General features: G+C 28.7%; 1 protein-coding gene across 1 annotated transcript in view; it reads left to right on the top strand.

Annotated features, from left to right (window-relative positions):
• LOC132942049 (discoidin domain-containing receptor 2-like) overlaps window positions 1–19,113 on the top strand; it is a 278,081-nt gene that overhangs the window by 46,197 nt on the left and 212,771 nt on the right. Inside the window, exon 2 of the mRNA XM_061010339.1 lies at window positions 489–739. Within this exon, the coding sequence (XP_060866322.1) occupies window positions 640–739 (100 nt within the window). The 5' untranslated portion in view covers window positions 489–639. The remainder of the gene's footprint in view (window positions 1–488; window positions 740–19,113) is intronic.

The following is a 19,113-nucleotide window of genomic DNA, read 5'->3' on the forward strand; positions in this document are numbered from 1 at the left end:
TGCAATCTGTAACCGAAAAGACACCAAAGTGAAAAGATGCCGCGGACCTATTACAGTATAGAAAGGGTAATATAGAAAATATGATCATATTTACCTGTGTTTGTATTGTTATATAACCTTTGACCATCATGATCTTCGAACAGTAGTCATGGTGATATTGATTCACTTCTGAATGCCTATATGACAAATATAAGCGGCTTTTTGAACGAAATATATAACTCGTGTCTTCATATATTTTTGACACATACCTGGTATTGATAGTGAACATAATAATATACCAGTGTTTTTCTCAATAAGTGGGTCAGTTTTATTCCTCTGGGGACATTGAATGCGAAAAGCAGGGATGTTTTCAATTATTCATGGCACTGTAGCATTGAGAAACGACAGTAAAAATAGTTAGTACTATCTAGAAGAAAGAGTAAAATACCTAGTAAATGATAAGTTTACAGTTGTCAATTACCATTATTGATATAATTTTTTTTTTTTAGGTTTTTTTAACCTTCGCAAGCCATGTTCAAATGTTTTCTGGTATGCGGATTTCCTTCATCGTACACTGTCAGACCTAGACAATATGACGGATGTGCTTTCCAATGCCAGTTCTTATCGATGCGATAAAACTAATTGTTTTGTGTATCGAAAATGATCGTGTGGACAGGTTTGCGATATACAATGCAGTGGTTTGTGGTTCTTGTGTTGTTGCTTGCATACCGGTTGGAACCTGCCAATTCATTCAGTTACCGTAAGTGATTATATATATATTATTATAGTAGTTATCAATGATAACTTATCATATTGTTATTATTATAATTTCTGAGCTATTATTTTGTTCTGAGTTTTTTATAAGTAAATTTTAAAGTATAACAGATTTTAATTCGTGAAATAATTCTCCCTTTCTGGATCGTCATTGCTCTAGTAACTGAATTGTAAATAGTCCTGAGTATCAACTTTTAAGCCATTGTAATAGTATACCAAATTTTATTTATGTTTTAATGCTCTTGTTAAATTAAAAAAATATTGCAATGAATATTTATTAAATTATTATAATTTTTATTACAGTTAACAATATATTTTGTTAGGAATTTTAATGAGTTGCCTACAGTTATTTTAAACTTAGGTTATAGCGATTAATTTCTAAATTTGAATTTTACAAAAACTTACACAGGTATCAGTAAGTAAGACTAAACATTTTTGAATATCCATTCTTTAAAAATATTTAATTGAAGTACAAATATTATAAAAAAAAATGAAAAATAAAACACATAATCGTAAATTAATGAATACATTCATCGCTCCACTCAGAATCTTATACCAAATACATTTTGTACAAATTTTACTATAATAATTTATTTTACTATATTTATTATTTTAATTATTTTTTATTGAGTTCTATTTAGTTTCAGTTAATATTTATCGTGGTAACTATTCATAAATTCAAGTGATGAAAAGTCAATACAATTAAGTTGATAAATATTTATTCTTATCTTAACCGATATAATCATTATATCAATTAAGTAATAAACTATACTATAATATAGTTTTTGATTTTATAATTTATTAATTATTATGTATAAAGAAATAAACAAAACAGTATTTGTCTTAATGTAAACATAATAATAAATAATACCTACTTGTAATGTACTATCATATAGTTAAGAACACCATGGCAATATTAACTCATCAATTTAATATTGATGAAATAAACATACCATGGTGTAGATTTCAAGTGTCTACACTCTACAGTTATTCGTTTTCGAATTACAACAAAATAAGAAAATCGCTACATGAGAAATCGAGTTTTGTAGCTATAGTTACTTCAAACGCTCATAAATATTTATTTTGACATTTGGGTGGATATTTTTTTTTATAAAGTTAAAGGTAGACAAACTTATGAGGAATCTTGTATTAAATTTTGAAATCTTAGATTTAAAAAAAATATTTTTGTGATTTACTAACTCAAAAAGATTTGAAAATTTTCGTGCTTTTTACGTATTTTGTCAAAATTTGAACTATAGTTGACTATAAAAACTGTGACTGAATTCTTAATATTTTTTAACTGATATTGTAACAGTATATTATAATCAGGGCTCTTAAGTTCATGTCCTAAAAAATGCCTAAATAAGCATGAACTAAAAATTGGCAAAATATGCATTGAAATATGCTTTAAAAAGTTAAAAGATATGCATTTATATGCACTAAATGACTAAAATTATGCACTTAAAAAATGCTTAGTTAAAAAAATCTTAAAATTTTTTTGAAATAACACAAATTATCCATTAATTTTTTTATAGTTATATTTTATTTTTTTATGTCACAATTAAAAAAAAATAGATTTTAAATAGATTATAAACGATCGCGTTTTTTTTTCGTCAAATGTTGATTTTTTCATAAGTAGTATTTCCATAAAAAAATACATATTAATATAATAATATGAATAGGAATATCAAAATCATGTATAATATGCCCGATAAAATAGAAATATGCCAAATAGGCAAAAAACCTCTAAATATGCAAAAACATGCAAAATAAGACTTCACATATTTAAGCGTGGTAGGTACCTTGAAATGGATTTCTATGTCATCTAGCATTAAATACAACTTAGGAAGATTTATATGCAAATGCATAAACTTACGAGCCCTGATTATTATATAATAGGAGCCTATAGGTCTTTTATTAAATTTTCAAGAATTTCGACACTACAAATAAAATTTATATTGACATTTCTAGAATATCTTCGTAAATAGCTCAAAACAAGTCAAAATATTTTGAACATTTTATGGTGTATAGAAAATGCTAATATAAACATTCAACGAAAATGTCATGTATTTACATGTGTTGAAAACTGATCTTGCGTAAAAATTCCCGTTTTTGCTTAATTTTTTTATGTTCTTCTTGGCGCTGTGGGAATTTTAAATTTTGACCTACCAACTGCACCAACTAGATTTACTTTCCCATCAAAGAAGATACTGAAGTTGAAAATCGAAGCATATTTTTGACTACTTATCGTGTACACAAACATATATAGTATATAAAAAAAAATAACACACTTTATTGTGAAAACGCTTCATTGCTTCACTCAGAATCTAAAAACATTAAAACATTTATTTACAAATTAAATTGTATGCATTACAAGATAAGTGAAACTATAAAAGTTAAAAGTTTTTGATTGATCTTTATTTCGCCTTGATGACTTGGCCATTATCACTACATAAATTTCCATTATTGTAATTATATGTTCATATTGTAAACATGTTGTACTAAAAGCGTTATACTTGTATATTATATTTACTTATCCATAGTTTTCTGTTGTAATTTATTGAATGCTGTAGGAAATTATTTAAATTTTAAACAACCATAAAAATAAATTAAAGAGTTAATTTCAATATATTTAAAAATAATTGTTTTAATAATACAAAGAAATTATAAGAATTTTAAATTTCATAAATTAAAACTCAACATTTGAGATAATATTAGTTTTTATTATGTGTTAAATCAATATATTTTTTGTAATTTAAATGCTTACAAGAAAATAATGTTTAAGAACGTACTTTATAACATAATTAGTGGGTAATCTACCTTGATTACATAATTGTACATTTATTGAAATTAAAAATATTAATTTAAAAAAAGCTTCAGTAGAAGTCAAGCGCTCTAAAATAGTCGACATTTAAAAAAAAACTATTCGATATTATTCTGAAATAAACATCCAGTAAAAATTTTAAGTTGTAAAATTATGCAAAAAGTTTTGTTCCCGGTGGAAATCGAACGAACTCGGCACTCCCGCTGGATTTCCCGTATGATTGCTGTTTATTGCAATTTTTTGGAAAAGTATTGGGAAATTCTAAAAATGACCTCTATAAAGTATACCATCTGTGTCCAATTTTCGATTTGTTTTAGAAAGGTACCTGATATGAAACTTTTTGATAAAAAAAAAATAAAATATAAAACATATCATTGAAAAACCAATTATATTGTTTTTAAAACTAAAAAAATACACATGCATATCAAACTTGACGTACAGAGTAGGTATATACTCTCGGTATTTATGTATCAATATACAATTTATAAAAACTAATGATTTCCAAAAAAAAAAGTATATCACCATTATTATAAATTATAATACGCATACTGTATAATATAATATATGCATAATAGGTATATATAATATATATCAAAAATATAATAACAATCGTAAATAAACGTTATAATATTCCAGATGATTAGATTTGCGTGTTCTGAGTTCAGGTACGTCATTGTACATGAAAAAGTATGTGTAGGTATGGTATGTTTTCTAAAATTAAATAAAAAAATACTACTGAAACACGCAATGGAACAATAAAAACGTATTAGCATGCGAAATTTGATCTGACGTCGTATTCCATTAACCTGTCTATGAAAACACGAGAATCTCTTAATATACTTGAATGTATAAATGTATTAATATAAATGTAACTGTTTGTAATTTATTTGTTCATTTAATACAATACGTGTCAGTCATGTTTATTACGCATGCGTGCGTATTGATATACAAGTTGTCACACAAAACGTCTACTTGGAATAATTAGAAAACAAACGCTTTTAAACAAACATTTATTAGTAGAGTATTTCGATAAAATCTTGACCTATTATCGATAAATTATATTTAAAAATTATATCACCCTAATACCTTATAATATAACATTGTTACAATATGACCGCGTACAATTTGATTTTAAGCAAGCCGCATCATTGATTGTTTTTAGATATTTCAGACTACATTTGATGGTTATTGACTATTGTTAAACAGTTTGAAAATGTAAATAATAATTAACAATCCGTATAATTAATAACCGATGATTTAAATCTATAACCATTTTCTTGTAGTTTATTATTTGCTTCCATATTATATAGGTTATAATTGATCTAATGTTATCAAAAAAGCGTTCACAAAATTTAAAAAAAAATGTTCTATATTGTTTTTAAAATGCAAGCGGCGTACACACTGTATACATTAAAAATAATTTTACCATGAAATTTTGAATTATAAAACTTTAAATTATTTTTAAAATCAAACAAAATAATAAATGTTAATATAAGTACCTATTAAAGTACTGTGCAAGTCATGATTCGTGATTTCTAGTAATATAATACAATATTATATACAAAAATATTTTTTTAATGTCTATAATTAAACAGGATAAGCTCAGCGGGGGCATCCCAGCTGGTGTTACTGTTCAGACTGTCGGATACGAATTGTTATGCTCATGATGGATACGATCTAATAGCTTACTATAGTACAGTCAAAATTAAAGAGTTAAAACTTTACGTACCTACCTACCTGTTATAATATAAGCTGGTTAGTGGTTACAATACTATAACCATACCTACACACGGATAGCATGAAATATTACGGAATAGAACAGGTGTAACATGGGTAAATAATTTATTATTTCGATAAATAGTATAATATGATATAAATTTACGCTTGACACGTGTCGTTATACTGCATTCTAGGTGCACCATTGCACAACTGCATATCCGAGATCTATATGTAATATGGCGTGTAGGTGCAGTGATGCTCGGGCGGCACGGTGGTGGGACAAATGGATTTTGAAATATAAGGAGAAAGAAAATATTATTGTAGGAACCCCGCCCCGTCTCCCTTATCGATTGCCTATTTTACCGCCTTAAACACTTCTCTGAATTTGACAGCGAGACCGCCGCGGACGCCCGTTCGTATATTTACAGCTCTTGTCGAATCCAACAGTTTCGTTCCCTCCCCTACCTACATGCCACACTCCCACCAAACACTTTCGTCGACGTTTTCCATTCCATTCCGGTCTATTCGTGCCGCACTGCCTATTATATAAACCTTCTTCTACGGCAACATTTTGTTGTTGTTGTTGGTCGTTGTTGCTGTTTTTTTTCTCTCTTCCATCCGGCAGACGTCGAAGGGCGTTTTGAAAAATCGTTCACGGTATGGAGAGAATTTTCTCACTCTCTCTCTCTCTCTCTCTCTCTTTCTCTCTTTTACTGTCTGACTCTCTCCATTTCTCTCTTCCTCTCTCTCGTTCTAGACGTGTCGAATTGGTCGTGTTCTTTACTCCATTTATTTTCTCTCTGACTAAATCTTCCACGCGCGCACACACTCCTCTGCCACCTCACCTCCAATAACACCACCAACACCGACGACGACGTATGTGCGTGTCGTGCTTTCGTCCCGCCATCCTCGCGGGTGAAAAGCCTTTACACGACGAAAGCCTCTATATTATACCAATATTATATACCACTGAACGTTTCAAACGAAATTTAATCTATGTAATGTTGTTTACACCTTACTACCGCAGTTGTAGTACTCTCAACAGGAATCTTCGTTTTATTTTTAGGTGCATTTCATATTGCGAATACTGTGAATTCGTCTCGGCCTAAATCACTGTTCTTGTAATATGATGATGGTATATAGGTATTCACAGTAATAATTCATGACGGCATTCTTTATATATTCAGTCATGTGAAATTAATTATAAAGATTCATTGATATTATTGTACAATAGAAGTATTTCTTTTATTTTATCTCATAAGCTTCAACTACAGCGGGGTTATCAACTATATTAATTACTATTTAAATTAATTTTTATAATATATACATATTTGGGTTTTTTTTTACAATGGATGCTCTTATTATTCATATGAATTAAGATTAGCCAGTTTATTAAAAATATATATATATTATTTTGTAAACTAATTTATATTGTATGGTTTTACTTTATAGATTAATTTTATCAAAAAAACTTATATATTTTAAATTTAAATTTAATTTATATAAAAAAAACCATGTCAAAAACATATTTTACAAATATATAAAAAAACAATTTAATTTTAAATAAATATTGCTAATTTTATGTTCTAAAAATATAATATAGTATTATCATTAGTATACATTAGTATGTAAGTAATGTATTGAATAAAATATCAGACTTATTAAAAATATATAATAATAAGTCTATAACTATAATATAATATGCAGTAAATACATCATATTAAAAACACGTATGATTCTACAATATTATTATGAACTGCAAATTGCAATAAATATTATGAATTAAAACACTATAGTATTTATAAGTAAACTATTAATTTCTAACTGTATTAACTTATTATTTGATAAATTATTTATGTTTTGAATATTTTAAAAAGTTTTTATATAAATATAATATGTAATGTCTACGCTCTTATCTAGTTTTATATAATTTTGGGTATTCGATAAACTTAGGTATATTATCTATAGTGTAATCGATTTTGGCACGTGCGTGTCAGCCATCAGAGTGGCGTAGCACACTGCACACCTGTTCGCCATTTTTGTTTTCCTCACCTCGCAGTGCAACTGTTATCGTGAACAATAGTATTAACCCTCTGGCTGCCAAACGTTAAACCAAGGTTTCTGACACTGTTGTTAATAATATATTATAAGTATCACGGAAGAGATGTTATCGAAATAGACTTCTCAAAGCCCCAGCCATCATTCGGAATGACATCAGCTGTGACATCGATCGATGGTCGAGAGAAACTGCGGTTACCGAACGATGTATGTACAATAATGATGATTGTGTTGAGGAGATTTCAGTTTGATTGCGCCGTTTGTCCATAGTAAAGCCTTTCAGTAATTAAATATTGGTCCACGCGCGAGTAAACCCTCCGAAAATAATCCCTTCCATCGCACTTTATCATCCCCTTGACTCGTTGTTGTTGTTGTAATAGTAGTAGTAGTAGTAGTAGTAGAGTAGGCCTGTACTTCCAGTATAATTGCATCTCAACGGTCAAATGTGATTACTGTTTCCGGAGTGAGTTGAGTAGGTATCTTTAGATTTCAACACACCGTCACCGGCTTTTCAACGCTTGTGCCATCGGCTATAGGATAAATCAGTAAAAGCAGAAAAAAAATCCTTAAAAAAAACCTCATAAACAAAAAAAATAAATAGTCGGAAAGGCTTTTAATTTTTTTTCTATTATATTTCCATTTTGCTCGATAATATAATATATAAATCCAGCGACCCTCTCTGCTTTCTATTCCTTTTGTGTCACTAATCATTATTGCTCGACTGTTTCCGGAGGACATTAAAAATAAAAGAATTCCACTCGGCGAACTTTTCAAAAAGTCTCCTCCCACAAAAGCCTAGAGTTTTTAACGACGTGTATATACGAGCGCAAACAGTTTCCGGAGCACTGGGAATTAAATTATACACGGCGTTGCTGCGTGGTATTAAACGCCCTGGGTAACCTAGAAAATAACGTTTTTATTCGACGGCAAGGCATTTGGTTAATCCTATCCACCGGGGAGTCCCGAGAAAAAAATACAAATATATATAAATAGACGTATAATATGCTTGAGTGTCGGAAAAAATGCTCATTATATAGGGCCTATCCTCCGCGAACTGTTTGGTGAGACTTTACACGGATAGACCTTTGGACAACGGCCAACTTTTACCGCGCGTTTCGTTAAGTTCGCACATTTTGCATGCCTGGTGATAAACGGAAAATTTATTTGGTGAAGTTTAGAGTGTAAAAAAGAAAAATAATAATAATAAAACCAGGAGATTTTTTTAGGGAAAAAAGGATTGAATAACGGCTTTCAAAATTGTTGCCTGTATTTATCGCCATAAACTTCAGCCATTCTTTATACATATTTTATAATGAAACCACGGTGTTCTGCTACTACTGCAACTATACGAGTGACTTCTTTTCGCTGGGTAGGTTATATTAATTTTTGTTTGCGTTATTAAAGTCGTTTGCTCAGGTATTTTGAATGGATAAAATACATAATAATAGTGGTGTGCTATACGGCTCTTTTATAATGGTATAAAATAATAATGGCGGACATTTCGAGTGACGACCGGGAATAATCATAAAAAAATGGACCAAACAAACATTAATTAGCGGGGTTTTGAGGTCCAGTCCTAAACGTCATTAAAATATGCACCAAATATAGACATAAGTATGCGCTTGAAATGAACCCCATTAAATATATATATATTTACTGTTAATTAATCCTATAATAATATACACAGTGACGTATGATATTAAAATAAATATAAATGTATTAATAAAATTGTATTCTATAGAAATCCAAAATGATGCATATGTACCTATCATGTATAGTTAGGTACAAGCACTTTAATATATTATCGTAGTATACGAAACCATAATAATATTATAAAATGCGGCCTACAATAATTTTATATTACTTTTATTTCATAATTAATATTATATATATATATATGAACATGAATTATTACAATAAATAAAAATACTAATTTCAGAAAATGTATACTTACTAGGTATAGTATGATCATTGTTTATTGTGTTTAGTAAATAATTGATTATATTATTGATTATTTAAAAATTAATAATAGGTTATATTATATTCATTGGCATACTGTTTACTATTGTAGTCATATCGATTATTTTAGATGTTATATCACTAATTATATCACTCATTTATTTGAAAATTATAATTTTTTTTTGAAATTTAATTGCTTTACGTTTTTTCACAAATAGGTATTAATATAAATTAATTGTTTGTGATACCACCATCAACGTATCAACGTATCAATTTTTGATTCTATTAGACAAAGTTGAATATTTTACAATATACTAGTAAGAACGGCTACTGTTCGAACGATATTAGATCTTTATTTTTACACTTTTATTTTTTTATAAAAATTAAAAGTATTTTGCGCCTGGTTATGATAATGAAAAATATACGAGGGGGTTGCCAATTATAATCAGAAATTGACGGTGGTTTCACCAATAACCATAAGAATTATAAAAACAAGGGCAATAAGTATAATATTATAGAATTGCATTTATTACTCAAAAAGAAAATGTCTATGAAAGACAAACGTACCTAAATACTTTTCAAAATAATGAGTGTTAATTGTTGTTAAACGTGTTACCTGGATTTGTATATAAGATTATAATATTGTATACCTAATATATTATTAATTATTTGGTAGTGGAATAATTTTAGTGGGCTGTGTACTACCGTGCAAAATTCATGACGAGATTTGATATTTTTAAACATTATTTGAACATAAAGTTATCAAATTTTTATAATTCACCTTCTTCGCAACTTTGCATATTATAATATCCTACGATTGTTTACAATTATTCTTGACCTTTTTAATCGCATACAATCGCGCCTTATTGTTGGTTTCTCTTTGTCACCATTTACGCAAAACCCTTACTATACTTTTATTATCATACCTCAAAACTCTTGTCGTCTTTCTACATATTCATTACCCGTAACGACCTGTGCCATTCCAGAGAGCTTTTATACGTACTTTAAAATGTATATTACTTAAGTCATTTACTTCCGCCAGAATATCTACATTGAATCTTTCATGTATGCCATACATGCTCAATTTTTATTTTTATTTTATAAATGAAGAATAAATATTTAAATAAATCTACAGATGTAAAACACACTATACCTAGTTGTATATTTTGTATAATATGTTATATATAATATATGCCTATATTAAATATACGTTAAAATTTCTCAATTATAGTTCATAACAAAAACTGTAACTGAAAACGTACATAGTAAATTCTCTAACCGACTTATACAATAATTATCTCTATATTATTAAAAGGTACAAAGACTTTCAAAGAATGATATTCTGTTATTTAACTCGTTTTAATTTTGACCATAAATTACATTTTGTTGCTGTTTTATTATAAGACCGATACATTTGTGTGTCGTATTTAATGTACCTACATTAAAAAATGTATTGAAACACAGATTTTTTTATTATTTGGTATTACTTAAATGGGCCTATATAATTATAATATATTATATATATTACAATGTATAATACAATATTTATAAACTATTATACAGAAAATTAGTTTACACGTGTTACAATTTAAATGCAAGTTATACAAAATATTAATCTATAGTGAGTAAATCATATTTAAAATAATATTAAACAGGCGCAATAATTGTCTTTGGTCACTGTCATGCTTTAAATTCATTTTACATTGTAATCTTATTATTTATGACATTTGTGTATTTTTTATTTAATTTTGTGACTGATTGATTACTGGTGTAATCATGTGTTTGCAATATATTGTTTCTTTCTATCTTGTTTATGATACCCTATTTAATGCATTCTGGTTTTGTGTCGGGTGAAATTCATAATTGTAAATATCAAGAATGTGATTTTCGTGATGAGTTTTCCAATTGAATGCATTTCCAACAAAACGATATAAAAAAATTCCTTACCCTTCATATATAATATATATATATATACTTATATGCAATAAAATACACACAGACACAATGTAGAAAAACAAATTTATTAAAAATAGTTCCTGTTTTAATAACATATATTTTTGCACTTGAATTCATCAAAATAATTTTTTAAATAGTTTTTATTTTTTGGTTCGTACGATTTTTGGTTGTTTATATTATGTTTATGTCATGTACCTACTCATGTTTTTTTATATTGGTACATAGTTTTGATTTCATACCTAGACGGAAAATATCAGCATTTTTCATACACACATATAAAATATGAATAATTTATATAGTAGGTTTTATTTTATTTTATTTTACAAATATTCGTTTGTATTTATGTGAATAAGTATGTTACTTTCAACACTCGGCATAACAAGTAAAAAGTCTGCGTAGAATTATTTAATACGAACTAGGTCAAACATTGTATATTTTATGCATATAATTACGAATATGAAATTTATATTGCATGTATATTGTATATAATATTCTAGATATGTATGTATTGTATTATACATATATACCCGTACTTACTTAAATAAAAGTATTGCTATCAATTTGTCAAAAACTTTTTTTTTATTTTAACAAAAAGAATTATTGCACATTTTCCAAAGTAATATATGATTATTATTTATAAGTGATAATTTGTCTTATTATATAATCACAAAAAATAAATAATGATTATCCATTAATGACAACAGCTATAATATAGTAAATAGATTTCCCATTTTAACATTATTCTTCCATGCCATGTCACTCATATAGGAATTAAGAATAATAATAGTTTAACTAATTATCAAATTATATTTATTGAATTTTTTTTCGATAAATTTCCATATTTAATTAATATTTACTGATGTATCGACCTGCTTGTTTAGGTGTATTCCATGGCGTTATCTGCAAAGCCATTCCAACGAAAGACTTTTGAATTATTCCTGTGTTTCTCCTAATGGAATGGGAGGGGGTCTGATAAATTACTAATTACTAGTTCTGTAAGTAGTAGTAGTTAGATGGTACATAATATACTACATAGGAGAAATCGCACTCTAAGGGAAACCATTTGAATGTGAAGTCTGCCGTAAATCAGTTTTTCCGGTATATTTTTCCTTAGAATAATGCGTTTTTGAAAATGTAAACGATTGTTCTCATTTTGTTTCATTCATAAAGTCCTTGAGATGAAAAAAAATACTAAAGAGACGCAAAAGAGTAGTACACGTTGAAGTCCCTGAAGACTTAATGACTTATAATATATACCTAGCATTTTATAAAAATTTATGTGTGATATTATGCTGGAATATATTTTAACAAGAAGATGCATACTCTCTTCTCCCAATTTAAACACTGCATATAAGTAACTAAATGCATATCTTAATATATTATTAATTGTTTTTACTTTGCTAATGTTTACTATCCATATGCGATTGTTTAAGAACTTATATATAATATTTAATATTGCCAACAATATAATTAACATTTCACCGTATTCTTTTTTATATTTAAATATTTAATAAATATGTGTGAATATGTCATAACGTATTCTATGAATAATTTTTTTCTTTTTTAAATATCAGTTTCTCAAAAATGATCCCCAGTTATCCGAAATAATATAATACAATTATAAAACGTGCTATTAGAGCAAGTGATCAGCTCTAAATACGTCATGGTCTTTTATCGTCATTTTGTACGCGGCACACAGTAAATATTTACGTGTAAAGTCAAAACATGCACGCACACATAATGTGATCGAGCAAATTACTCATTTTCACTGTATAATAAGGGTGTGGTATTTTTTTTTGTATACTTATAACATTTATTATAAAACCAATTTTTTTAAAAATATTTTTATATAAGTACTTTATATGGGTTATTGATTTCTGGGTTATTATTTATAATCACATTTGAATAGAAATGAAATTTCAGTAGGTAGTTAACCCGTTTATTAAATATTATTATTTATTATAATTTATAAATAATAATAGTAAAATTGCTCAATTACATTTTTCTATAGAATTAGAATAATATTATAAAATATGTATAAACTATTGTGTGATTTATAAAAATCGAGCTTCGAATGAGTATAGTTGATTAAAATTTAGTTAACTTATTACTATTATTCTTAAACATTTATTAAAATATACAATCTGTAAATCTATTTAAAACATGCATAATCATTTATTAGAATTTAAAGTTTAAATGAGTTGTTGGAAAAAATATGATCGTCCACTACGTTGCTCATCAAAACTTTATAATTCTTCTTATAACTAATTATGAATTAACTTATAGTACAAAATTCAATTTTATTTATTGGAATTCTCAGAAAACAATTTTGATTCAGAATATGAAATTAAAATGTATGCTGTTGATTCAAAAAAGTAAAATAATACAACAATAAAATTGTATTCTTTATATCAATTTAAATTATTTGAAAAAATAATATTTCATAAAAGTTAATACTTTTCAAGATATTGAATGTTTACCATTACAATAATCTCCCTGTATAACCAATATTTACCTATGTACGAAAGTTTTCCAAAAACTATTCTGCTCCAAGAAATAATTTTGATTAGGTTAATTTAGTCTTAATAAGGATTGCTATTTAAAAGAAAAATATGGAATTTTACAAAAATTTAATTTAAAAATAAGTTCTTACACAAATATTATATAGATTAATATATTTTTAAAATTTTAAAACAAAAGTTGTTTGTGAATATTAGTTTCAAGTTAAAAAAGTATGTTGTTTATATATATCAACTACACACACACACTAACACACCATAAATCTTGTTGAATTGCCTGTGTTACGTGAGAGCATCGCAAAAACAGAGATTATATAACGTCATTACGTCGCCTTTTCTAAACGGTTTTTCGTGTTTTTCTCGCCACTCGACGATAATTTTCGGGGGGCGCACGCGCGTAAGGCGTCAGCGATGACGGTGGCTACAACAACGTTTATAATATATTTACCGTATCAGTTAAACTCACTATAACACTGACTACCCGAAGCCAAACGTAATAATAATAATGCTATTTTTGTTATCACTTTATCAGCTCTAGCGTGACCGACGTGCATTTTTCTTAAACCTTATCGTTAAACCTACCTTGGAGACATAATATAATGAGTCGTAGCTCATGATCCACATAGAAATACACACATTTTTCATTAATAAACATCAGCTGTTGTTGCCATTACTTTATTATTTATTTATTCGTATACCTATTTATCATTATGAGTATGATAAAACGTCTTTGTTTAAAAAAATTGATAGTTTTTTAGAATATATAACAATGGTAATGATGTTGACGGTTCTGGTCCTATAGATATGGGGAGGTTTAATTTAATTTACTTTGGATTTTTGGTTGCCCCATTTTATGTTTACTATTATTTATATTTTTTTTTTGTTTAACTTAAATTACAATATTAAGTTGTAATGTCTAGGGATGGTCTGGCAAGTTTACAGTCTTCATAGTTTAATAATTATAATATTTTATCCCACACAGATAATCATTATCCACACGTTCTGGATTAGCAAAACTCTATTCAGACTAAATTTCCTGCATATTTTGTACGATGAAAATATGTAATACCTAAGAGACTTATTTTATATTTAAAATGCAAGTTGGTGGCTGCTTGCCAACACCACCGTTGTTTCGCCTGATGACACCAGTTCAGAGTCCTTATATTCAGTGTAATACACAAAGTACCACAGAACCTTGCACTTACTTATATTATAATCCCAATGTTTTCGTTATCGATCGTCTTAGACCTTAGAGTCTACAGAGCACCGTCTTCTAACAAGTATGTCGAAAAAGTCTGGTTTTAGTAGCTGCCCTGCGGGATCAAAAGTAAACCCGCCAAGAAAAAAAAAACCCACATCAAAGTATTGTAATATGCAATATATGCGTATATATCCGACGTCGCACCGTTATGGACACTCGGGGTTTTCAAACACAATAAGCAATATCGCGGTAGTATGCTGAAATCACGAGGGCGCCGTTATGGACGAATATAATGTTAATACAACATGTTTTATATGCATTCGTGTACATTATGTGAACCTATTCTCCACTCTAGACCCTTTCAAACGCTCCTGATTGCCACTATACCAGGGAGCAGTATGGCCATTATACAGTGCCGACGAATCACGATATTACGGTAGAAAATTACAGACAGAAATGTATAATCTTATTTTTTACGGTGATTCTGGTCGTCTAGCTATTCTGGTTTAAATGCGTTATGCCCGTAACTTGCCAGTGACAAGTCGTCCATGTGGCGGCTCTAGGGTTTAATTTAGAAAATATTAATCAAAAAATTAATAATTTTGAAACAATAATGGTCGTACTAATGCAATGTGAAGTATTTTAGAGGTCACTTTCGGTCGTCTGCTCACATAAAATCACCGTGGTAAAATTATGTACAGCTACTAGCATTGAGACGATATTACTCTGAATACAACAGTTGTAAATAAGAATTCAACCAAATTAGAGTATTATAAATAAGAGAACCCGAGAGTCCCTATCCTAAAACCACGTACGTACTAAGCGTATTATATAGTGCACTAAGCAAAAATATAAGATAAGGACAATAACGAAAATAATGGGAATTTACAACTAAATGATATAGTATACTAATATACTATTATATTATAAACCATGATAATAAAAGCATATAATATATTAAATTAAATTGTATAGTAGGTACTTATTTGCCTGTTATTTTTATCTATTTTTTTGGAATTTGGGTGAGGCATGGCCCTCCGAACATCCCTTCACTAGTCTAGTTGTATAAATATTATTAATAAATAATAATACATAGGTACCTACCTAAAATATTATATTTTTATAGTTATTGTATAACTATTACGATTAGTTATAACTGGTCTAGTCAGTAACTATAATGGTCAAAATATCAATACCTGCCGTCTGTGTACGCGAGTACATTTTGTATTATCTGTGTCTGTAACTTGATATGTGTCCATCTTATATGGTAAGTAGTTCTAATAAATGCGTATTGAACTTCACCAGTATAGTACATAATAATATAGTAACTAGTAACACAAAACAACTGTCGTACAAATTGCTGGACAGTAATTACATGTGATGTAGTTAATATATAGGTAATAATAATAATAATAAAACGAAATACAAAATAACGAATTAATGCGCGCAGAGTATGAGGGTTGGTCGATGAAAAACTGAAGCTAGAATTTCAAGTGTATCCCGGGGGGGGGGGGGGGCATTTTAAGAAGCCAAACAGTGCATAAGATATAATAATCGCGTTATTAAGGGGACAGCACGTGGACTTGCATATTATATGATTGGACGAGAGAGAGAGTATAAGAGAGGTATGAGTGGGTGAGTGGGTATGAAATACGAAACTCTCCAGTTCAATCGTATTACAAAATATATAGACATATAGTGGAATAATGTTAGGGCAGTCATGTATTCGATTGTGTACTAAATCATAAATGATTAATGTCATAATATATCGATGTAGAATAAACCACGTGAAGCCACAATACTTTAATTTGATCAAATCTGTACTACAGTTGTGCTATTAATTATAACTAAATTCTGTAGATACAGAAAATAAAAATTTTTTCATAAAATTACATTCAAATTTCCGAATAGATAATGTGCTTAATCACATACAATTTGGAAATTACTATAACTATGTACATACAATAATATTAATATGCCAACTACTGATTTAACGAAACACTTGTACAGTTAATTTAGCAATACAAATAAAACATTTCACAAGTGCGTTAACTTATCTGCCCTGACAATATTATAATATTATTATTAATCGAATCCTGTCTGGTACATGGTGGCGGAGGTGGTGCGAGACTAACGTCAATGACAGATCGGCGGCGGCGGCAAGAGGCGACAACATAATTACAACCCTTTAAGCTGGTCCGTTGTGTTTTTATTTTAAAATAAAAAATGACGGCTAAGTATTAGTGTACAACAATGCAGGTCGGGTTGGCTTCTGTGTAACAGACATATATTATACAAATAGGTGCGATTATTTTATATTATTATTATATTGTATTAGCCATTAGGTAGGTATATAATATACATTTATCCTTTTCAATCGGCCTTTTGTACTGAAGCGAGTTTTATCAGACAAAAAAAAGTATGTAGGTACTATGTATATATTATATTTCACTAACGTTTTGTTAATACCCGGAGCCCCTTTGACGGGTTTCGTTTTATATATTATGCTACGTTAATATCCACGTTAATATACGCTTATTGGTCGCTATTGCGAAACAATAAGCCGTTTGAAAAATCAAACGTAGATATATCGGAATAAAATTGATTATCGCACAATTGAATTTACTAAATATAAATATTTTAAATGCGTATGATTGAAAACTCAAATAGTATCTCTATACTATACAATACTATAATGTACCTACATACCTAATATTATATCATACACGTTGAAAATCATTGTATTTTACCACGTCATTGCTGCAGTTGGCGAGACTACGTGTGTCCGTTAAATTAAATTAAATTATAAAACTACTATTTAAATTAAAACATTTTCTATCAAACCGTTAAACATTTAATATGTACCGTGTATTTATAGAATCCATCGATGTATTAAAATAAATAATAATATGTAGGTACATAATTGATACATTTGAATGATCGAATTTGTAATTGTTATTATGTGTAGGTATGTATTCAATTTAGCTACCTATTATGAAAAATTAACCTGGTATGATTTGAAAGAAAATGGAATACGTAGGTTTTGGGTGCTAAAAAAAAACCACTTAAATCATTGTTAAGCGAATATATTTTGTTATATACTATTTACTATACATTGAATACTTAAAATATTACAATGGTTGAGTTTAAATAAAATATATAATTATTAAGTTTATAGATAACAGTGTCCAGACTTCAAGGCAATAATAAATAAATAAATAAAAATTAATAATTATATTAATAGGTACAGTATACCAATATGGAGGTAAATCTAATATTTGAGTGTAACCTTATAAAAAGATTATTAATGACAGTAAAAACCTAAATTCAAACTATTCACAGACCCTAAATATCGGGAATACTTATACGGTTATGCTCTCAATTATTATATTACAACGTCAACAACTATAAAACGTATGCTACCGCAAAATTTGTTTTCGGGTTTAATATTATATTTGAGACCACTGTGCGCTGGCGATAAGTGAGCCACAGGTTCCTGATATCTTGAAAACGATTTATAGCACGATGCTTACGAAAACGTCCGTACCAAATCAAACAAATGTATGTGCACGGAACAGCGCGAAATATGGAAACAGGAACCACAAGTGTATACGAAGGAACGACAAACGTTTCGCTATGGCGCAGCATCGTTAGAAATAATTGATGTACAGTAGGGAGTAGGGACCGATCACTTATTGAAGGCCGTCCCACATATTATTTATTGTTACAAAATGCCATCAGGGGACGATCGCTCAATGGAAAAAAGACGGGTCTTTGGATATTTCCGATAGGTGCTAAAATATATCTAATATTATAATAATATTTAGACATATAGATAGTCCCTAAAATAATATAGAAACTCTATAAGAGGCACCACCTCAACGAAGTCATCACGAGCGACGTATCATCAGACACCACATTAATACGCGCAATCGCTGACCGCTAGGGTTTGATCGAGAACCCGGCGATGACCGCTATTTCCTCAGATTGACTTACCGACGATGGAAATTATCGTAATTATCTACTCGCTTATATAATATAATATAGGTACTGTATGATTACTGATTATGTGTTATCTGCACCATGGTCACCAAATGTATATAGATAGGTACTGCGTCCTACTA

This window comes from Metopolophium dirhodum, chromosome 3 (genome assembly GCF_019925205.1).
Source record: "Metopolophium dirhodum isolate CAU chromosome 3, ASM1992520v1, whole genome shotgun sequence".
Taxonomy (NCBI): Eukaryota; Metazoa; Arthropoda; class Insecta; order Hemiptera; family Aphididae; genus Metopolophium; species Metopolophium dirhodum.